At 37.4% G+C, this 24938-nt stretch overlaps 1 protein-coding gene across 1 annotated transcript in view; it reads right to left on the reverse strand.

The window, feature by feature from the left end:
- The window catches only part of CACNA2D1 (calcium voltage-gated channel auxiliary subunit alpha2delta 1), a 494736-nt gene that overhangs the window by 110593 nt on the left and 359205 nt on the right, over positions 1 to 24938 (reverse strand). Inside the window, 3 exon segments of the mRNA XM_030307860.1 lie at positions 5159 to 5258; positions 8303 to 8353; positions 10485 to 10554. Coding sequence (XP_030163720.1) covers positions 5159 to 5258; positions 8303 to 8353; positions 10485 to 10554 — 221 coding nt within the window.

Here is a 24938-nt window from a genome sequence, read left to right on the forward strand (position 1 = left end):
TCTGAAATAATAAAATTAAGCAAAAGTATATAGTTAGTAAAAAAAAAACTCAGGGGCGCCTGGGTGGCGCAGTCGGTTAAGCGTCCGACTTCAGCCAGGTCACGATCTCGCGGGCCGTGAGTTCGAGCCCCGCGTCAGGCTCTGGGCTGATGGCTCAGAGCCTGGAGCCTGTTTCCGATTCGGTGTCTCCCTCTCTCTCTGCTTCCCCCCCCCCCCGTTCATGCTCTGTCTCTCTCTGTCTCAAAAATAAATAAATGTTAAAAAAATTAAAAAAAAAATTCAGAGTTGACAAAAATATCTCTATGGCAAATGAGGGCCACAAAGAAGGAAAGTAAATTTAACTAACTAATCTACACTAAACAAGCCAATATACAGCAGTTGAGACCAGTAATAATTTTCCCTGGAAGTAGAGTGGGAAATCATGATGGTTTCATCTTTCAAATATCTTCCTGCATTATTTGCCTCACAATTTGCTTCCCAATGTCCTTCTTCTTCCCTATTTGTGAATATGTAACTGAGTATTTTCATCATTTTTAACTTGACATATTGAGATACATTATTTCCAGATCAAACACACTCCCAGTTCTTTCCACAAGCAACATATTCCATTTGCCAATAGGCATTTAGCTTACACAATTCAAGGTACATCAAGTGAGGATGCACAAGTAAGGATTTACCAAGAACTGTCAATGAACCAATAAAGTCTGCTGACCAGGCTCACAGAAACCACAGGGAAATATCTTACAATTATGTTTTTTAAGTAGTTAACAATGTTCTTTAAAGCAATACATGTTTAAGAGCCATAATATTATTACGAAAAGCAATGATCTTTAAGACTTGTCAGGCATGAAGAATCCCAATATCAATCCCATCTAAGTGATTTTATTAAGAAAAATTCAGGGCCGCCTGGGTAGCTCAGTCGGTTAAGCATCCGACTGAGGCTCAGGTCATGATCTCACGGTTCATGGGTTTGAGACCTGCATCGGGCTCTGTGTTGACAGCTTGGAGCCTGCTTCAGATTCTGTGTCTCCCTCTCTCTCTGCCCCTCCCCTGCTCATGCTCTGTCTCTAAATAAACATTAAAATAATTTTTAAAAAGAATCATTACTTGCTAGCTAAATGTTGAACACCAAAAAAATTCATTCAAAGCCATTTCTTCTGTTTAATCAGAAATCCTTTTAAAGCATATTTAATAATAGCATTGTTTAGTTTCTAGCTAAGGCAGATGCTGTTGGTGTCCCATCCGTATTTCCATGCGTGCCAACCAAAATTTAACTGGCTGAGATTTCTACAAGCCCTCTGCCTGCGTACATGTTGGCCTGGGAACATCAGAGTATTAACGTTCTTCGTGAGCAATTGTTAACTATAAATACTCCAGCACATTTTCCCCATAGAAGGGTAACTCTAATTCATGTAATGTGTGCTAATTCTCAGAATTGTACAGAGGATTAAACTGTATCGCTCAGAGTGGTAATGTTTGATAATCCATCATTTGTTAGTTCTCTCTCTCTCTCTCTCTTTGGCTTTTCACATTTCTCTAAGCATTTCCTAGAGTCATTTTCTAAAATAAACCATTTGTCCTTGAATCCTTGTCTCAGAGACTCTTTGTGGGGAAACCCAATCTAAACTGATACTAGCAGTGGTCTTAGGAAGCAGATCCGCAGAATGGGATTGCAGAATTAAGTCACTCACCAGTCGTGTGGCAACAAAGACTCCACTAGTAACTGGCTGTACACCAGTCATAACTAGAGTCAGGAAAACCCTTCAAAGGCTGTAGCATCCACCTTGCTTGTGCTAGAATGCAAACTTGTTCTGTGGCCCTTCCAGGCACTGGGGGTCCAGGCCTATCTCCCCCACCTCACCTTCTAGCCTCTCCCAGGCTCACGTGCTCCAATCGCACCAGCTCCTTTCTACCCCTCAGATGCACAGCCGGGCTCCCCTCTTCAGGCCCTCTGCACTGGCTGTTCCCTCCGGCCAGAATGGTCTTCCCTTAGAGTGCTTCAGACAGCCTCCTCCTCGGGCCTCAGCCCGAAGCTTGCCTCCTCGCAGAGCCCAGTTCTTTCTGCCCCAACAGAAGCAGCACCCGCTCTGCTTGGGGTCCCATCACCCACTTGCAGGGAACTTGCCGTTGTCCGAAATCCACCACATCCCTTTGTTTCTCCCCACTGGAGTGTGGGCTGTGTGGAAGCAGGGGACTTAGGATGAGGACATAATCTACTATGACTGCTGTCCATGTAATAATAAGAGGACACACCTGGGGCTACATCTACAGGGATGACTATCTATATAAACAGCAATACAGCAGCCATCTGGCAGCCAAGGAAGGACGCATCAGGAGACACTGACCCTGCCAGTACCTTGATCTTGGGAGTTCCAGCCTACAGAATCATGAGAAAATACATGTGAGCTCCCCAGGGTGTGGTATTCAGTTACGGCAGCCCTGGGCAACTAAAAGACCAGGTTGTACCTTACTGCACCGGAGACACACATGTGGCCCAGATGAAAAGCAGTCTCAAAAAGAGGTTTTCAGAGTTCTTGCCTAGTGGGAATATATAATCTATGAAATATCTCCAATTACCTGGAGCTCTGGTTAACAAGGGGATTACACCTGCTTCCCTGACTACTTCCCCACCCCCCCCCACCCCCACCAGGGATGCCCGTCCAGTGAAAGGAGCTGCTTTAACTTCTCCCTCCCAAGGAGTTTCAGAGACAGATCTGTTCTTCTGTGTTCAATACAAAATGATCTGACCACAAATCCCTCAATTCCGTCTCTATGAATATACCCACTTCAAATGTGAAATTCTATCCACCAGTAAACAGTCATGAAATTTCTTGCCTAAATTCTATTAATTAAAATGAAACGTGGTAACATTCATTTTGTCCTATTTTATTTGCCTCAGAGTTCAACACTCTCTAGCTATGAGTAGGAAGCTCTAATATGGTTCTTGGGAAGTGACACTTTTAAAAAAGCACATTGGTTCTCATGTTAATAAATAATACTTTGAAAATGTAACACACATAATTGTTAATACATTATTATATAACATATTACCAGTGACATTTTCCACCTAACTGGAACAAAATAACACTAAAGTTTGTATGGAACCACAAAAGACCCCAAATAGCCAGAGCAATCTTGAGCAAGAACTTGAGCCAGAGCAATCTTGAGCAAGAAAGCTAGGAATGCCACAATCCAAGATTTCAAGATGGACTAAACGCTGCAGTAATCACAGCAGTATGGTACTGTCACAAAAACAGACACACAGATCAAAGGAACAAAACAGAGAACCCAAAAATAAACCCACACTCATATGGGCAATTAATCAACGACAATATAGGCAAGAATATACAAGGGGAAAAAGAGTCTTCAACAAATGGTGCTGGAAAAACTGGACAGCTGTGAGCAAAAGAATGAAACTGGACCACTTTCTTAACCATACACAAAAAGAAACTCAAAGTGGATTAAAAACCTTAAAGTGAGATCTGAAATAACACAACTCCTAGAAAAAAATATAGGCAGTCATCTCTTTGATATTGGCTTTAGCAACATTTTTCTAGATAGATCTCCTCAGGCAAAGGAAAGCAAAGATAAACTATTGGAACTACATTAAAGTACAAAGCTTTTGCACAACAAAGGAAACCATCAACAAAACGAAAAAAACAACCTACTGAATGGGAGAATATATTTGCAAATGACATATCCAATAAGGGGTTAATATCCAAAATACAGAACTTGTGCAACTCAAAACTCCCCCCCCAAAAAAAACCCCACAAAATACTAAATAACCCAATTAAATAATGGGGAGAGGACCTGAATATATTTTTCCAAAGACATAGAAATGGCCAATAGACACATGAAAAGTTGCTCAACACTACTAATCATCAGGGAATGCATATCAAACCCACAAAAAGATATTGCCTTAGACCTGTCAAAATGGCTAGCATCAAAAAGACAAGAAATTCCAAGGGGTGGTTAGGATGGGGAGAAAAAGAAACCTTCACACACTATTGGTAGGAATATGAATTGATGCAGCCACTGTGGAAAACAACATGGACGTTCCTCAAAAAAAAAAAAAAAAATTAAAAATAGAAATACTGTATGATCCAGTAATTCTACTACTAGGTAACCCAAAGAAAACAAAACACAATTCAAAAAGATACATGCACCCCTATGTTTACTGCAGTATTAAAATAGCCAAGACATGAATATAACCCAAAAGATAAATGTATAAAGAAAACGTGAGTTAACACACACACACACACACACACACACAATGGAATATGACTCAGTCATAAAAAAAATAATGAAGTCTTGACATTTGTGACGACCTAGAAGGTATCATACTAAAAGAAATGTCAAATGGGAAAGAAGAAATACTGTGTGATTTCACTTATATGTAGAATCTAAAAAACAAAACAAATGAACAAGCAGACAAAAACCATTTATTTGTTCTTAAATACAAAGAACAAACATGACTTGCCAAAAGGGAGGTGGTTGGGGGCAATGGGTAAAATAAAGTGGATTGCAAGGTACAAACTTCCAATTATAAAATAAATAGTTCACAGAGATTGAAAGTAGAGTATAGAGAATATAGGCAACAATATTGGAATAACATTGTGACAGATGGTGATTATACTTATCATGATGAGCACTGAGTAATGTATAGAACTGTTGAATCAATACGTTGTATACCTGAAAATAATATAACATTGCATCTTAATTTTACTTCAATTAAAAAAAGCATAATACATTATGGATGTGTCCAGTGTGAAAAATGAGTATTAAAATGGATAGAAAATTGCCATCTAATTATACTATCAAGTTACTACTTATTAGAGTTACATTGATATCAGTGGATACAGGGGTTCATTTCATGTCACCTGTTTCAGCTCCTGTGAGTGAACGAGAATAACTGTAGTGTTTTTTTCTTCATATTACTTCAATTACTTCACTCACAGGGAAAGCCTTAGACATTTGACTTTGGCATGAAAATACAGGAGAATTAGTAACAAGATAGGACAGCTCATAAGATGGTGCTAAAATATAGATCAGAAATATCTCAGCCTATCAATGATAAAACACTATGAAGTATTTAAAACCAGGGGAAGATAGAAATTGCAGAATTAGTTCAGCAAAAATGCAGTCATCTTATACTTACTGAAGCTACATTCACGAAATCGTCATCTGAGAGGGTTTCCAACATTTCGGAGACAGATGTGCGGATCAATTTAAGTGTCAACCCACTAACACTTCCACTCCTATAAAGAAATGGGTGTGTGCGTGTTAATGACCACATATTTAAGCAACACCAGACATCCCGAGGAAAGGAGACTTTGCACTAACTCTAGGTCACCTATATAATATTTAAATTATTTTGCCTGTAAAAATTCGTACTAATGAAAGTCACCTTTTTGATAGAGTAGAAATAAATTATAAAAAAATTTTGTCTTTCTTTCCCATCAGCATCAGAACATATATGTTTCTAACTACAATGCTAAAAATTGTACGTCCAGGGACAATTTTAGGAAACAAGGGATACTCACAGAACATTTACTTATTCAGGAAAAACATACTACCAGCTCTGTCATCCAAGTTAGAAGGGGTTTCATCTTTTATTTTTCTTGTCAGTACACATTCTATGATTCTAGGTGATCTCATCTAATTGTAAGACTCATCTCTAGGCAACTAACTCTTACTTCTACATGTCTAGAGCCCTGGTTTTCCCCACTTTTAGACCTCCGGCTGTTTATTAAACAACTACAGATTCTATGTTCAAAAAGGCAAATTACACCCAGACATACTTTTTTCCTATTAATGTTCTTGGTACCAACCAGGCTGCATTTCAGTCATCCAATTTCCTCCTGTCTTTCAACCCTCCTTTTTCATTCCACTTCACAGTTGCCATGGAAGTGGCTTCCTCTCCATCTTCTCTCCACTCAGCCTCAAGTGCTTCTTACCAGAAGCCCCTGAGCTTGGATAACAGCCACTCTATCCAGCTTAGTCTCTTCTCCTCCCCATGCAATTCTGGCAATATACCTCTACCTAATACTGTTAATAGCTCATAGTTAACTAGTAACTACTCAACAGTCATGTAGCCCTGTATTCAAAAACTTTCACAATCTTTCTCTCTTTCTTCCATCGGCTCAAAAGAGTTCCCCCAGATGTTCTCACCTAGGCCACTTTGCTCATGTCAATTGTTTTACTAGAAATTCCATTCTCTTTCCTCTCCTCTCCGATGCCTACCTAATGAAATCTTAGCTCTAAACATTCTAATTTTATCTCCACAATGAAGTCTTCCCTGACACTTTAAATCAAAGTGTTCTTTCCTATGGACTTCTAGTGCTGTGTCATACTTTGTATCTATTACTTTCTACAATTATTTTAGTTACTTGGGAATAGGGTTTAGTTTCACTAATACACTTGAAGTATCTTTGAGAGACACCTTCATCATATTTGTCTCTATATTATCACATTATATACAGGAGACCTTCCATACCTGTCTGTTGAAACAGTCCTTAAAAATGGTATTTCAACTTCATATGTATTTTTAATTTTGGGATATGCATGTAGGTTCTAAAGATTTTAATATGAAAAATTATTTCTGAAGATTATCATATATCCAATAAGATTAAAATATATTGAATTAGCATTTAGATTTATACTTAGGAAGAATATCAGGATTACCATATGATATAAACTGCATAATAATTTAATTAAGTTCTGATTTAAATATATCATAAGAAATGAAATGAGAATTGACATGTTAGTTACACTTACTAAATTCATTTCACCTTCTCTTTCTCAGGATAGGTGATAGGGTTTTAACTTGTTTACTTCAGATCATTTTTTTTTTTTTTAATTTATTTTTGGGACAGAGAGAGACAGAGCATGAACGGGGGAGGGGCAGAGAGAGAGGGAGACACAGAATCGGAAACAGGCTCCAGGCTCTGAGCCATCAGCCCAGAGCCCGACGCGGGGCTCGAACCCACGGACCGCGAGATCGTGACCTGGCTGAAGTCAGACGCTTAACCGACTGCGCCACCCAGGCGCCCCTCAGATCATTTTTTAAAATGGTTTTAAAATGTTGATACTAGCTTGTAATATGCATTTAGATGCCTACAAAACCTTGGATTCTTTTTTTTCCAGTGTGGCAAAGAACATAAGAAGATACAACTTTTACTCAAGGAAAAAAAAACATTTTATACCCCATGTTTTTAATTTCTTGGCATTGCCCTTAAAAACTAAATATTTGGGGGGCGCCTGGGTGGCGCAGTCGGTTAAGCGTCCGACTTCAGCCAGGTCACGATCTCGCGTGCCGTGAGTTCGAGCCCCACGTCAGGCTCTGGGCTGATGGCTCGGAGCCTGGAGCCTGTTTCCAATTCTGTGTCTTCCTCTCTCTCTGCCCCTCCCCCGTTCATGCTCTGTCTCTCTCTGTCCCAAAAATAAATAAAAACGTTGAAAAAAAAATTAAAAAAAAAACTAAATATTTGGTGCACCTAAGTGGCTCAGTTGGTTAAGCATCCAACTCTTGGTTTCCGCTCAGGCCACAATTTCACAGTTCATGGGTTCAAGCCCTGTGACAGGCTCCGTGCTGTCAGTGTGGATTCTCTTGGGGTTCTCTCTCTCCCGCTTTCTCTGCTCCCCCCTCTCCACTTCAAAATAAATAAACTTAAAAACAATAAAAATTTTCAACATTCCACAATTTTATCTTAAATCTTATTAGAAGATTACACACACAAAGCCCTTAACTTGAAGCAGTGAAAAAAATAAATAAAATGATCAATATAAATACTCCTGGAATTCTTTCCTGTATATCAGCATTCCCCTTGAAAAAGTCACACTATTGGTGCTTAATACATTTAATATTTATCTATTTTGTGTCCAAGTCCCTACAAGTTATTTGAATTATTAATGACTAAGTGTCAACTAAATGGTTCTATTTTGTGTGTGTGTGTGTGTGTGTGTGTAGCAGGAACTGCTAAGTTTTAGCAACCACATACTTTAAAACTTTTTAAGATACAACGCAAAAAATTGGAAGCAAATGAATAATTTTTCAAAAAGCTCAGGCTTGAGGACTATGCCATAATTTTCAATTCCAATATAGATGCTCCCTATTTTCAATAGGAGAATATTTATTTTGTTACTGTCTTAATGTGGCTTCTTTGTCTGGATATAAAAGTCATCCTAATTGTTCTTCATCATTTTTTTGACCCAACCCATTTCTCAGTACCAACATGCTACTGTTATCTACAGATCCTCCCTATATTTTCAGTATATAAATATAAAATGGTTCACTACTCACACATCAACCAGAATAAGCATGTCTTTAGGTGATGCAGCTCCTTGGATGTACCTGAAACAAATACCATAGGAATATTTTCTTCTCTTGAAAAATATTAAATATTAATATGCTTTGATTTGATATTTACTGATTTCTTAGTTGTGCTGGTTTCCAAGCAAGGCCCTACTTCCATCCTATCTGAGTAGACAATGTGCTTGCATTCACAATTCTACAATGTCGACTTTATAAAAGCTATATTTAACATAACAGAGATGTCAGAAGCATAATATTTAAAGTATGTTTTACAGACAGAACAAAAGATAAAGTGATGCGTTCTAATATCAGAAACAAAATAAATAAACTCTTGGATGTGAAAAACCTCTATCTATCTATGCCTCCTAAATTCCATTTTGTTGGCCATGAGTTTGAAAACTCACTCTAAGGAATAAGGTTACATCTTATTTTCAATGCAAAAAATAAACACAGAAATAGCTAAGTGTTCTAGGAATACAAAAAAAGCAACTATCAACGGAAAATAAATACAAAGTAATTCAAGACAGAGTAACATATAATACCATTACCAAGAATTTCAAGTGGTGGCTCTCAAATTTTACAGTGTCTAAGAATCACCTGGAGAGCTAGTTCAAAATGCTGATTCTCACAATGAACCTGAGCCCTACAAATTCACAAGGTCTGCATATTAAAGCAAGTCTAGGAGAGATCTATTCAAAGAGTTCAGTGACTGCAGAGGAATTAACTTAACTGCAAGCAGATGATGTCCAAAGATTATGCTGTCTGGCCCCAGAATGATGAGGAGGGAGAAGGGGACCTGACTTACCAAATAGTAACAGCTGAACCTGAACTCAACCTTTTAGTTACCTCTAAGGCCTCTATGCCCATGACTAAATGTAACTTCTCAGAAGCCTGCTGAAAAACCTGCCAATTCGTTTTCAGAGAACATCCAATATTCAAGACTATGTGTTCATGAAACAGTTTATAACATGTACTCCAGTCTGTTTCTCTGCAAGAAGGTAAAGGGAGCAGGTCTGCCAGGATATTCCAAAGAAAGGCAAATCTAATTCATGTCTAGCATTTTAAACAGTCCTGGCATGCTTCTCATGGGAAGATGAGAAAACAGGATATTGTCTGCCTTTTCAGGTTGGCACCTTGCTTCTAAGTCTCCCCACAAAACAACAGGTTCCTGAACCCACTCTATGTGATGTCATAGTCTCGGCTTTCCTTCAACAACCCATAGATCCACAGCCACCACACCTGGAGAAATATTAACAGGAATATTATATGGATTAATGATAATATCTGGTACTATTACAAATGGTAGGCCTTCATGTAAATTGCTACTGGGATGTTTAACAGGACATTTTAAAAGTCTTAAATGAATTTCTTTGAATCAACTATTGTGCATCTTGGAATTTGTTTAAATGCTAGAAAGAAGTTAGCAATAATCTAAATAACCAATAATAAAGGATTTTTAACAATGTTAAGCATGTCTCTTGTGTGTAAGCACTTATAGGTATTGATATGAAAGATTACGATGCAATTTATTGTATAAAATGTGAACTCACAAAAAAAGATATGTCCACACATTAAATAACACTTTTAAAAAATAGAAATAAGATGCACAAGTTTAATAGTTGTTTCCCAGGGAATGCAATTATGAGTTATTGGGTATTTTTTGAGATACACGTTAGGAGAATGAGTTGCTTTAGTGAGGAACAAAAAAGGCTTCCTTTTGTGAAAATGAAACCTAAGCTATGTGACCATAACTAGGGGCAGCTTTTACCTTGGGACCAGTTCTCATTAGTTCACTGCCAGAAGCAATCTACCTTCTACTCTATCTAGACACTTCGTTAGAGCTCTACTCCAAGTAAGCTGAGTGCTTTTCAATAGAAAATCCCCACCAGCTAAAAGAGATTTAGAGACAACATTGAATGTAAAACTTAAAACTAGTCCATTTGAAATCATTTAAACACTTTTCATTATTGTTGCTCATTTGAACTCATCTTCATTGAGCTTTCACTGTATTTACTTATTAGAAGAGAAAAAAAAAATACACCAGAGCTCTGTAAAACAATTAGACAATATTCATTCATTTTAAAATGGAAAGATTCAACTTTTTCACATGCAACAAGTGTAACCTTCTTTTGTCTAGGTCATCTTTCCATGACTACCTAAAAATCCTTACCATGGTCTTCTGCGTACATCATAAAGATCAATCTTGTTTGGAGTTCTACTGTTATCAACCCATGGAGAAGCTAAAAGAGAGAAATTAAATTAAAAACAGAAAAATTAAATCAAAATATTAGCTATCATCTAAAAGATATTTTGAAAAGTCGCAAAACACCTTTCACACTGTCCACTCTTAAATGTTATGAGCAATGTTAAAATGAGAGATACAATCCTTATGCCCTTAGTCTTTTTTAAAATGGAAAACAACACAGCAATATTAAAGTTAACATGTCAATTTTCCTTTTTCACATTATTTCATAAATAACTTGTAGACAAAGGGATTTCCTGGATGTAACTTACATGTTTACCATGTGTCCAGAGGTTATACATTTTATTTCTCCTCTACTAACACAAAAATTTACCTTAAAAGAAAAATTATTTGCCACAGATGGAACTGTACTTCCAATTATTTGATCTTTATATTTTCATTCAATGCTATACTATCTTGATCTATAAAAGATAGTTGTTTTTCCTGTATTGTTATTTATATAATAGCATAATTTTTTAAATATATTTTTTGATGTTTATTTTATTTTTGAGAGAGAGAGAGAGAGAGAGTGAGCAAACATGAGCGGGACAGAGGCAGAGATAGGGGGAGACACAAATTCTGAAGGTTCCAGGCTCTGAGCTGTCAGCGCAGAGCCCAACACGGAGTTCGAACTCACAAGATCATGACCTGGATTGAAGTCGGACACTTAACCAACTGAGCCACCCAGGCACCCCAAGAGCATAAATTTTTTTTTTTTCAACGTTTATTTATTTTTGGGACAGAGACAGACAGAGCATGAGCGGGGGAGGGGCAGAGAGAGAGGGAGACACAGAATCGGAAACAGGCTCCAGGCTCTGAGCCATCAGCCCAGAGCCTGACGCGGGGCTCGAACTCACGGACCGTGAGATCGTGACCTGGCTGATGTCGGACGCTTAACCGGCTGCGCCACCCAGGCGCCCCAAGAGCATAAATTTTTAACCTTATTACTCACATATTTGATAATGGCCAGAATGTTTGAGATTATAATTAAAAGGTTAAATGAGAATTAAAATAAATCCATGAAAAACTATTTTCCTTAAATTTATTTGATTGATTCAGGTAAAATTCAAGAATCTTCTGCTAGTTTCGGAGACTTTACCATTTTGCAGCTGTCAGAAGAAAAAGAAACATTGTCTAACTGCATTGATTTTTTACCTATAATTAATTTATACTTACTCTAAGTCTGTACTTTAATTAAACTTAAATGCTTTACACACACACAACTTAGACCTAATGGAGAATAATAAACGCTAATAAATCAGATGACAATTTTATGCTGAAGAGGTCCTCTCCTTGAAGACATGACTCTTATGAAAATTTCTATTGTACATGACTTATGCCCTCGAATCTATTTTGCCCTCATCTTTATTTAAAACTATGGAAATTATGACAAACTTGACTGTGAATCAGGTTTATTAGCCAAACAAGATAATATGGCCAATCAGGATATGTAAAAAAAAACAAAACAAGACAAACAAAAAAACATACTTCTCAGTCTTTCCTTGACTAAGAAATTTCTTTCTCCTGGGCGACTATATTAGAAAATGACTTCTATCAATCAGTTTAAATATAGCACTACTCTAACAACCATTTACGATGTAGTCAATGCAACTGAAATGATAAGTTTACTTTCATTCTTGCAATCTGCACTTGCAAAAACTTGAAGCCACTGAGATCACATTTCACTTTGTTTTTCTTTTTGTGGTAGCACTGGAATAAAGCAATAAGCATGCTGGGAGACATGCCAGTTCATTTTCAAGTATTCCTCTATAATATGTGACTCCCCAAGCTGAGGGTCATCGTGGTAACTACAAATTTAAATGAATGATATCCTTTCAGTACAATGCTGTGCTGGTTATACATTTATTGCCTCTCAGATTTAAATTCACCCATTTATCTTACTCTATAAAACCGGATCTGGGCTCTTTAAATATTTTTCTTTTATCAATGAACTCAATTTTAAGCTTTGTCAGCAGAAGATGAAAGAGAGACACTCAATGAGAAAGGGGATTTTGCTTCCTGCTGCTGATTTGTTTCCTCAAAGGCTCTTGGGACCTATGAAGCTCTCCTGATTTCTGGCTCCTGCATGTTCTCCAGCAAACAAGTGGCCAGCAGCACCCCCTGACGATTTCTGTAATGGAGTGCCTTCGATGACACATTTAGAACCATACAGGGTGAATTATCAGCAAACCATTCCAGTGTGACACTGTAGCAACTTTTCGGTCATTTGGTGGGCGGTGACTATGTCTTCTATAAGAAGATCTGGATCTCGGTCCAGAGGCACTGAGACTGAGGTTGCTTCCTTGGGCTCTCTATCCCAAATCTAGGGGTAGCTGTTCTTACATATTACATTAAGTAATACTATACCTGGTATTCCTGTATTATTCAGAGTAATCTCTACTTCTAGCTAATCCCCTATGACTCCAATCCCTGTTATAAGTAACAATTCTTTAAAAATAAATAAATAAATAAATAAATAAATAAATAAATAACTTAAAAAATAAAAAAAAAAACTAACTTTCCCATTCAAAATACTGTTTTCTCTCTCCTGATTGGATTCTGCCTGTTACAAATGATTGGGTGAGAAAACAGAAGGGAGAAAAAGGCCACAACAACCACCATGAGTTGGAAGTGGTTAAATAATGAATTTGATAAGTGACTTAATGAAACGGTATTTGAAAGTCAGGTATAACTTCGACTTCTGAATTCTTTGCCGATGACATCTAGAATTTCTGCTTTCACTGTAACTGCTAATTGAAATTAACTGTGATATGTAATATGTAGTACAATGCTCCATAAAATTGAGATTTTTCTTTAAAGACAGATAAAAGGTTTGCAATTTACAGTATGAGGCAGCCCATTACATTTTAATATGGTCTATATTTAAAAATATTAATAGTATTCTCTTACAAGTCTTCTGAGATATTTACTATTAGGAAATAACCCTTTATTATACCAAATTAGGATATTTATATTATGGTAAAATTAAACATCGTGCTTTTTTCTGTGATATTACTAATTAATTCATTGTAAAATCCATTGTGGCATTTAAGTGGTACATTATTTATAGAGGCTTAGAATTATGGAAGGTCAAATAGTAAAAAGGATAATAACCATATACTGAAATTCCCGGAAATAATCAGTTTCTTAATGATGCATAATGAAAGCCACCTGTTTTGAGAGGAAATTGGAGCTTCTAAAGTCCCTGTAAAAAGCACAATGGTATTCATTTTACATGTCTCTCTTGCTTTCCACTAAAATTTTGGGAAGACAGGAGAAAGGAGTCGAGTCCAAAAAGGGGACATTTTCCTGAATGTCATCATTAATGTTTTCTCCAATCAAAAATGAACTAGGGGATGTCTTTGACAAATCTACTAGACTACAATTCCATTTCACATGATATTTAGAGTGTGTTATGCTGGTTACTGAATCACTGATTTTAAAAGGTATTTAAGTGTACAATTACTCAGAATACTGAAATAAATCTTAGAGAAATATTCCTGAGAAAGTAGAGCCAGTTTCTAGTTAATACACTCCAAAAATAATATGAGAGTGTGGTTTTTCATTTCAGCTGCTAGGAAATAATATAGCCCATAATGATGAATTGAGGGCTAATTCTCTTGGTAGATACACCATTTCAAATGATAGCTAATTGGATTTCCAATTAACAAGTTCAGATGCATTTTTCCAATTCTAACAGATGTCACATTTTCGATCACATGAAATGAAAAAAGTAAACTTCACATACTCAAAAATACCTTTAAACCCACCCTGGTCCTACTGGCTGGATCTAGTTGGTATTATGTGGATCATTATTTTAAGCTTGCCTTAATCACCTTTTATGGATTACTCTCAACGGCTCTAACTTGTAAACTATGATAACAAATTTGGACTGTTTTTAAGCCAGAATTAATTCAGCAAGAGGGAGCTGTGTAGCTCGCAAAATTTCCAAGAATCTGAATGTTGCTGCCCAAATACTACTGTCTTAGAAGGAATCTCCACATTCCCTAATTCATATCATGGCTCTCACATCAAAATCCAGGATGAGTCTCATTATCAGAGTGAGGGTTACTGACCCACACAGAGATGCCAGAGAATCTAGAAAGGCAAATAGCTGGCCTTTCCAGATTCTGAGTTATGAGACATGCTCTGCTCTCCAGTAAAACTTAAAATCTAGGAAATACCCAAAACATGGAAAAAGGATTCTCTCTCAGTTACGGTAACACAAAATAACTTAATGAACATTTCAAATCTTCTGCTTATCGGCACAGTTTATTTCCACTCACATAACAGTCTAAGTAAAGTATTACTAGCCTCAGAGGCAGAGATTCCACTTCAAGATGTTATTCAATGACCTATAGCTGGGGATGCTTTTGCCTTCTTGAGCACTTGGTTTCCAAGTCACTTAGGAAGCGTGGAGAAGGCATGCTCAAGTCACAATCTCAGGCTGTGACTTGCACTCATGTACTGCTGGTGCCGCATAGATACAGAGGAGGTCTGACAAGTAGACTCTCTGGGTAGGCACCCATTTCCAAAAGCAAAATTTCACAATGCAATGCAGGTACCTAACTCTGGTAGGTGGCTGGCAGCCTTGGCCTTTGGTACAGATGGACGACTAAATCAGGAGTAACATCAAATTTTCTGTTTTCAGCAATGTTTCAAGTAAGCCACCTTTAAAATGAGACACAGGAGGAAGGGCTAAATTCAGAACCCCGTAAATCCTTAAAAGATGTTGGACTTAAGAACAATTTCCAGACTAAACCTTAGAACTGGGATTGCTTGTACAAGAAACTCACCGGAATAAAGTGAGTAGAAAACAATTCCATGTTGTTTTTGAGGTTGTTTTTGTTACCAAGGAAATCACAAGCCCAGTCTGCACAAATGTGGTCATTGTTGTGAAGCTGAAAAGTGATTTTGGGGCTCTAAACCTGCTGCATAAACAAGATAGGAAAGCTGTTTAGCCCCAGGCACATCCTTCTTCAGATGTGGCAGAGATGGTTATAGACAGAAGGGTTCCTCCCACAGAATACTACCAGGAGCAAGCAGCTGAGTTAACCAAAAATTTCTCTTTATCCAAGAGTAAGCAATCTTTGTTTCTTACTTGAGGAACTGTAATACATACATACCACAGAGCTGTGAGTGCTCTGTATTTTCTATCTTTCTTCAAATGGCAATTTTTATTCTGGTCATCCAGGAGACAGTATCATTACATTTAAGAAACGTGGGTAATAATGGCAATAGGGCAGAGAAAGTAACTGGTATTCTGCTGTATGACAGTTAAATTAGGAAAAGTCACATAGTCACATCCACGTGATGGAGAGAAATGCACATTATCAGAGATCGTGGATTTTTATCTGGATTTACTAACTTGTTGGGTGGGACTGGATCATGTTCTACACAAAGATGGTGAGTGCGTGCTATGTGTGGGAAAAAAATGTGTGCACAGATACTCGGATTACCCGAGAAACAGCCTGTGACAGGACGTTACGACACTTTTTTTTTTTTCTCCATCCTAATAACAGTACCCCCTAAGTTTTAGGTGATTACCTACTAGAGACTGTATTTCTCAGTCTCTATTGCCACAATGGGGCCACGTGATGAAATTCAACAGCATGTGAGAAGTGACTGATGTACAACGTTTTGGTCAAGCTGTTTGTCTTCCACTAAATTTTCCCTTTTTCATCTGAACCGTGACTATGGTCCTGTTGGTCCAGTTAGGGTCATACAGATGAGGACAATAACTGAAGGAATGGCACACAGATGGAACCACAGTTGCTGAAGACCTCACGGACCCCTAGGGTTGGTTAGGGTAACTTAACCAACTAATCTACCTATTGGGTAAGAGTTTTACCTGAGACAAATATGTATAATCTCTGTCATGTTAGCCATTGTTTAAGTAACTGAATCAATCATGTGACTGGTTAGAACTTTTCCTGGTTACACAGACCTGAGTCAAGTTTTTGTTTTATTTTTAAGAGTATTTATTGATTTATTTATTTAGAGAGATAGGGAGAGAGAGAGAGGTACTGATTGATTCCCAAGCATCCTCCGTGCTGACAGTGCAGACCGTGAACTGAATGAGCCACCCAGGTGCCCCAGATCTCAGTCAAGTTTTAAAGCCCAGAGAACATATGGGAAGTAAAAGCTTCATAGAGTGTTTGAAACTTGCACTGTTTTTTCTTACATTCCTCTATCTTCTTAGGAGAGCATCATTTTGCCTTTGGGGACACTGCTTATAGCTTTATAATATTTATATTACTAGAATCCAGTTAATTCTAGTAATCAGAGGAAGAGTTCATCCTTTTATCTTCTCTTTACAATAGCCTTGGCTGATTGGAAACAGCCTAATGTAGAACTTCACAAATGAGTTTTGCAGCTAGTCTACCTAGATTTTTCACTGGCTAAAGTACTTAACCTGTTGTCAATAAAATGAGAATAATAATTCCTATTTCCCACTTCCAAGGGTTAGAGTTAAGATTCAATGATATACACACACCAACACTTAGAATTGAGTTGGCATGTAATAAGCAATCCATTGTGGATATCAGAAAAACAGTATCACTGAGTCCCTGGACGTGCTTATTATAGAGGGATTTTTAAAACAGATTATTATAGAGGTGCCTGGGTGGCTCAGTTGGTTGAGTGTTTAACTTGTGATTTCAGTTCAGATCATGATCCCAAGGGTCATGGGATTGAGCTCAGCGTGGAGCCTACTTGAGATTCTCCCTCTCTCTCTCTACCTCTCTCTGCTCTCACTCTCTAATAAAAAAAAAAAAAAAAGAACGGACAATCTCTTTTAAAAAATAAAATAGATTATTTTAAGATGTGCTTAGATTTTAACTGCTTACAAACACATTCCTAGCACTAACCCTAGGACTACAGCTCGAAATGTCATACCATTTCCCCATCCTACTCCCTCCCCAATGATGCAGGCTGCTGTCAATAAAATTGCCTGGGAATCTAAAAACTGACTACCTGAGGTCACCCCAGAAACCCTTTATAGAACACTGGCTTAGGTTAAGAGAGTAGGGTGAGAAAGGTGTACAGGCAGGGGCCTGGATAATTGCAACACTATGCTTCTTGCCACTTTCCATCTGTCTCTTGTCTTTGTTTCATTTTATTTAGAAACTAAAGTCTCTTAAGTTCTATTCTGACACTTGTTTTTCAGTCCTAGTACCTGTCCTCTCAACCTGTTTATCCAGCTTAATTTCACAAATACTATTCATGATACACAAGGCTCTGTGTTAGGTGATGTGGGGAGTATACACCTAGCCACACAGCCATCTCTATTACTGGCACCGCAATACCTTTTAAAACATATGCAAAATAAATTCCGAAGTAAGATAAAATTTAATAGCTGTTATAACATAGACAAAAAACAAGTTCTCTGAGAGAACAAAGTAAAGAAAGAGGGCTTTTGGGAAAGCCTTCATGTGAAAGGTGGTGCTTATATTCTGTTTTAAATGATTGATAAGACGCACATGACCAGAGATGAAGTTCTAGCATCAAAGCCCAAAGAGAATGAAGAGGTAGATTGTAGAAACTAAAATAAAGATTAAACACACAAAAGGAGAAAAAAGGGCAACCTAACAGTGCATGATCAAGACTCAACTGCGTAGTAAGTAAAACTGGAGACGGAGATTGGGTTAGCGTCTTTGAATGATCCAGATAACTTGTTGAAAAATTTATCAGCTATCTCTTTGCAATGCATTTTAATTTAACATGTTTATAACTTTCTCTCTCACCTGTGAGGTCCTCCAGAGCAAAATCCACTGTTGTTAGTATGTGAATTCTTGGGATACCTTGTTTCTTCAGAAACAGGACTCTTGCTTGTTCTCACCACGTTTTCCCCTTCCAACCCATACTTGACTGTATTGACTCATTAATGAAACAGTTTAGGATTTTAATTTAGTTTCTGAGCAATGAGACTTGACATTCAGATGGTATCACTATTTTGGCTCCAGTGTGCCTTTGATGTCACCACGGTAATATGCCCAGGACATTTCTCTCACTTAGAGACAGCCAGCAGTAGCTCACATACAGATACAATGTATTATAGCCAAGGATAAGTCACTGCAGTTCTAAAATAAAAGCACTTATTACAAAGTGATTTTTGCTGGTAATTCTACAGATGCCAGGTAACCTACATAAAACATTTTCATTTAACATAAAGGACTATTTGTCAGCAGGAGCAGCAGAGAGCAAGGATAAATTAAGAGGTGGGAGTGGAATATTCAAGAAAGTAAATGGTACACAAAGACTTAATCATTCAGCTGTCCCAACAGTAGTTATTAGCTATAGCTCAGAAATTCGCTCGAAAACAGTAAGTTCTATCGAGAAAAACATCAGGATTTACTGAAAAATGATTTCAGATATGTACTACATACAGAAAAATGTGAACTTGGATGGAGAAAAAGTTTCCCATTTTGTAAGCTTAACAAATCCAATTGGGTAATATTGATATATTCATAAAATAAAAAAAATAAATCGTGATTCTACAAGAACAAGTTGCCTGTTTATGTAAATCAAAAATCTTAATGTTGGTGATGTATTTTAAGCTTTTTTTTTTTTAATTTGGTACACCTAAGAGAAGTGCTTAAAAAAGTATGTGAATTTTTGACAAATATATTAATTTTTATCAATAAAATAGAGTGAACATAAAATGAACTACGTAGCAAAGATGTTTCTATGTGTATGAAAATGGAAGGCATAAGGTATAGAAATTTAAAAGAAAAAGGAACAGAATGAGAGAGATCTTTTAGAAGTTAAAAAGAACTGAAGCTTTTTAGTAATACTTATTCACACATTTCATATGTAGTGTTGTCCACATCCAATCAGTCTCCATTTTCATATTAGCATCCTATTTAACCACTCTTTCCTGTCAACAATAAAACAAATCACTTAATGAATTTAAGCATGACTGGATCCATAGGTGATTACAAAGCGAAAAAGTATTACAACCCGTATCTGTGAAAAATAAGACAGTTTTAGTTACGAGATGAGGTTGTACAAAAGGCAACAAAAATAAGGCTACTGAATCATCTCTATAAATGAGGGTCATTTGAGAATTTCAAAATAGTATTTTTTTTAAGTTTATTTTTATTCATTTTGAGAGAGAGCAGGGAGCATGAGCAGGGGAGGAGCAGAGAGAGAGAGAGAGAGACAGAGAGAGAGAGAATCCAAAGCAGGCTCTGAGCTGTTAGCTGTCAGCAAGGACACAGGCCTCGATCTCATGAAACTGAGATCATGACCTGAGCTGAAATCAAGAGTTGGACCCTTAAAAGACTAAGCCACCTAGGTGCCCCAAGAATTTCACAATATTAGTGTGTGTGTGTGAGCACCTGTATTTTACTGTTCTAAATCAAACTTACCACTGTACTCCCCAAATAAAAATACTTGTGGTATTTTATTTCAGCACCCTGTGCCAATGTTCTCACCTCCACTCAAACTAAAAATTATAGTCAACTTACACCTTATGTTCACCACTAAACTCATTTATTCTTTTTTATTGACATATAATTCAGAGACAACAGTGTGGTAATTTGATACACTTGTATGATGGTGTTATGCTAAGTGAAAAAATTCATACAAAGAAAGACAAATGCTATATGATCTCATTTATATGTGAAGAAGCCAAGCTCACAGAGAGAACTGCCAGAGGCTTGGGAGGGGGGAGTGGCAGGAAAAATGGGGAGATGTTGGTCAAAGGGTCAAATTTCCAATAAGAAGATGAAGAAATTCTGGGGATCTAATGTACAAAATGATGATTATAGATAATAATATATACTTGGAAGTCACTAAGAAACTGCATCTTCAATGTTCTCACCACAAAAAACTGAGTGTTTCTCCTTCCAATCAGAATAAACACTGCTTTACCTATAGTATTCCACTGCTCACAATGTCTCTGCTATTTTCCCACACATTAAATCCCAGACAAACTATTCTGACATTCAGGGCCACATAATTTGCCATTAATAAACCTTTTGATTTAATATCATTCTTCTTCTGTGACAAACTATTAGATTAACTAGGCTTGCTAGCCTCTGACAACACTTGTTCATTTCCTTGTTTTTCACTTTGTGTCTTTTTTCCTTCTAATTAGCCTTTGCCTTGTCTTCTTCAACTTGATTTTTCAGTCCGTAGTTCATAAACCAAACCTAGTCCATAACTCTAGTCAATAATTACCTTGTCTTTTTCCGAACTCCTACAGGCAATCTATTGTTACAGCTGCTCTAATTTATTTGGCATTTAATCATTTAATGATTTGTACTGTAATCGAAATTTCAAGATGTATAAATTTTGACTTCCTAGTTGAATTAAAACTTCCTACAGATCAGAAACGACTCAGTCTTTTAAAACACACATTTGCAAAGAGTAACCGTATCAGAAATGTTTTTGTCCCCAGTACCTTTTCCTTTCTTACCTTGTACAGCTTCTGCTTTTTAGCTGCCTACATGACCATCTTGAAGGTAAGTGTATCCATGAGACCACTGAATTCTGGCCAACGTCCCACAAGGGGAAAGGTTCTATGTAAAGTCCAGCAAGTACAACTAAAAAGAGGGAGGGGGCACCTGGGTGGCTCAGTTAGTTAAGTGTCCAGCTCTTGATTTTGTCTCAGGTCATGATCACACAGTATGTGAGTTTGAGCCCTGCATGGGACCTCTGTGCTGACAGTGTGGAGCCTGCTTGGGGGATTCTCTGTCTCTCTCTAAAAAAAAAAAAAAAAAAAAAAAAAGGAAAAAAAGAAAGAAAGAAAGAAAGAAAGAAAGAAAGAAAGAAAGAAAGAGAAAAAGGAATAAAAAAAACATTAAACATTGTCCCTTAAAAAAGAGCACAATTAACACTGGTGGGCCTGAGGCTGAGGCTGTATTCCGATGACAGAGAATTAAAACAGGAATTTAACAGGAATTAAAACCCCTTATTTGTGAAGCTTCCCTATCAGCCCCCATCTATACAACTGATTGATACTCCCTGACTTAAGTAAAAAAAAAACTTCCATAGTGTAAAATCAAATTTTTTTTTGTAGTTGGTTATATTCCTCATACACTGGATTTTAATAACTATTAGCATGAAAAAAAAATAGTGTAGTCACTTCCATTTAAAATTTGTTTATACAGAGGTGCCTGGGTAGCTCAGTCGGTTAAGCATCCGACTTAGTTCAGTTCATGTTCTCCTGGTTCATGGGCTCCAGTCCCTCATCAGGCTCTGAGCCATCAGCCTGGAGTCTCCTTCGGATTCTGTGTCTCCCTCTCTCTCTGTCCCGCCCCCCACTTGTGCACATGCGGGTGCGCTCTCTCTGTCAAAAATAAATAAACATAGGGGCGCCTGGGTGGCGCAGTCGGTTAAGCGTCCGACTTCAGCCAGGTCACAATCTCGCGGTCCGTGAGTTCGAGCCCCGCGTCAGGCTCTGGGCTGATGGCTCAGAGCCTGGAGCCTGTTTCCGATTCTGTGTCTCCGTCTCTCTCTGCCCCTCCCCCGTTCATGCTCTGTCTCTCTCTGTCCCAAAAATAAATATAAAAAAAAAAAACGTTGAAAAAAAAATAAATAAATAAATAAACATTTAAAGTTTGTTTATATAGTCATCAGCAAACATAATACATTTAGTTAAACCCTACTTCCATTCACAAATATCAAAGTAAAAAAGTAAAAAAAAAAAAAGGAATTTTGAAAAAGATAATTGCTCATGGAAAGCAGGACTTCTATAAATACTATAAATGTCAAGGCTCCAATGCTATCCCATTTTCCTCAAATTGGCCAGAAACCTATCAAATGCCACCTTCATAATTAACCAAAAAGAAAACAAGTATTCTTTGGACTACACTGTCAGCTGCTATTTGATGCTTAAAATATTTTTGAGCTATTTTTCTCAAAGGAGTAAGCAACGCAGGGACAACTGACCATCCATATACTTCATACACAAGTTCTTTTGCATTGCATTCTGGCAAAAATCTACGCAGATATAACAACAAAGAGTCTTCTCCCAGAGGTATGTTTAACACGCACTGAACCTATAATAGGTCCCATTACTGTAATCCCATGGTTTTGCTGTGAACAAATGATGGAGGGAAGAGAAAGAACATGTGTTTAATAAGACATTAAGAAAATGTCATATGAAAATGAGTAGATTTTTTAAAAAAAATTTTAACATTCATTTATTTCTGAGAGAGAGACAGAGAGAGCATGAGTGGGGGGAGGAGCAGAGAGAGAGGGAGAGACAGAATCTGAAGCAGGTTCCAGGCTCTGAGCTGTCAGCACAGAGCCGGATGTGGGGCTCGAACTTGTGAACTGCAAAATCGTGACCTGAGCCAAAGTCGGATGCCCGACTGACTGAGCCACTCAGGCGCCCCCAAATGAGTAGATTTTTAGTTTATCTCTCTCTCTCCCCGGTTTTTTTTTTTTTTTTTTTGCAAATACAACGAATTATCTAAAAAAAAAAAAAAAAGAGTAAGTATTGCCTCCATTGGCATTTCAGTGAGCCACTAACTCCTAATTACAATCCCACTTACATCAGGAATTAGAACAATTTCAGGAGATACTAACAGGTAAATGAATAATTTGTACCTACGTTTTTATGATGGGTAAAAATTCACAATGTTGATAGCTCTTGAAAGCAGTTTATTAGCTTTAAAGTTAATTTATCCAAATCAATTAAGAACTTTTAAAGGAAAGCACTCATGAATTAAGCTGATTTGCCAGTGAGCACATACTCAGTGAAGATGTCACTAGACATGGGTGGCTTCAGCTATGCCAAGAAGCTAGTTGTACGACTAGGTCAAGTCACTCTTTTTACCCCACAGAACAAAGACTGTGGACTTAGCAAATGCCAAAGGCCTCAACAGATAAGGAGATAATGTTAGTGTCTGCACTGGAAATCACCTTCAACCATCCCAAGTAACTGGTGAAGAAATAGGCTCAGAGACGCAACATGACTTAGCCAAAGTACACAACGAGGCTGATGGCACTTTTCACACAAATTGAGTGAGGGAGTGAGATTCACCTAGTATAGTGCTCCTCATATGATTACACAGCTTATCTACCTTCTAAGTTGGAGATATGAAAGAGGAGGAAGGGAGGGGGTGGAGGAGTGAGAGTAGGAGAAGAAAGAGAAGAAAAAGATACACAGAATCATTCTTACAGTTTATTTCCTTACACATCAACCAAATTAGAAAACAGAATTTATGGATATTCAGTTCAAGGACAGATGTCCGAGTTCAACCCTCCACTAATTACTAACCAAACTACTTTTCAGAACTACAGAGGTGCCTTTATATTATGTCAGCTCTAGAAAGTTCTTTATTTGGAGCCAGTAGTTTTTCCATGTCATTTAAATAACCTGATAAGTAGGACTAATGAGACTAGCTGACCATCACTGACTTTCTCCTATATGTAGGCAATTTGCTAAAAAGCATACTTAATTATTTTCCTCTTTTAACAATTCTACAATTTATACTTTATTGTGCTCCTGCCTTTTTGCTGAAGTCTGTGGGTGTTTTGCAAAGGTGACCACCACATCAAGTGATAGAAGTGTTATCCCCTGGCTATATTGGTAGAATGTACTTGCTTAACCCTCTCACACCAAGTAGCTCTGCTCTAAATTACATCTCAATACTGAACAAGAGAATTTTTTTAGACTATATTGTGAATCAGAGGGTCCTAGTATCTGAATTATTTTCAATAATTGCTTTATTTTCAATTACTATTATAATAACACATTATTTCCAATAATTGTGGCAAAAATTTGTAAAAAAAGATAGTTGACACATTTTTTTACAAATATAAAATTTCTACACTTAGATTAATATAGGAAAGGGTGCCTAGGTGGCTCAGTCAGTTAAGCGTCCGACTTTGGCTCAGGTCATGACCTCACGGCTTGTGAGTTTGGGCCCCGCGTCTGGCTCCTTGCTGAAGGCTCGGAGCCTGGACCCTGCTTGGGATTCTGTGTGTCCCTCTCTCTCTGCCCCTCCCCTGCTCGCAATCGTTCTCTCTCTCTCTCTCTCTCCCCAAGGTAAATAAACATTGAAAAAGAGCTAAATATATACATATGAAATAGATCTTGTTTGATCCTCACAATTCTGCAACATAGCGTGGAAGCTGACTTTTTCATCTTACCAGTGTAGAGACTCGAAGCCCGAGACAGAGGGTTGATGGATTTAGTTAAAAAAAATATAGGACACCCAGTTACATCTGAGTTTCAATAAAGATCAGATACGTTTCTAGTGTAAATACTTCCCAAATATTGCACACCTATACTAAAAAATTCTTTGTTGTTTATATGAAATTCAAAATTAACTGGGCAATTTTTATTTTACCTGGAAACCCTACTGAGAAGTGACTTAACTAAGGTCATAGGCTAAACCTTCATTTTCAGACCAATTCCACCAT

This window comes from Lynx canadensis, chromosome A2, assembly GCF_007474595.2.
Source record: "Lynx canadensis isolate LIC74 chromosome A2, mLynCan4.pri.v2, whole genome shotgun sequence".
Classification (NCBI taxonomy): domain Eukaryota; kingdom Metazoa; phylum Chordata; class Mammalia; order Carnivora; family Felidae; genus Lynx; species Lynx canadensis.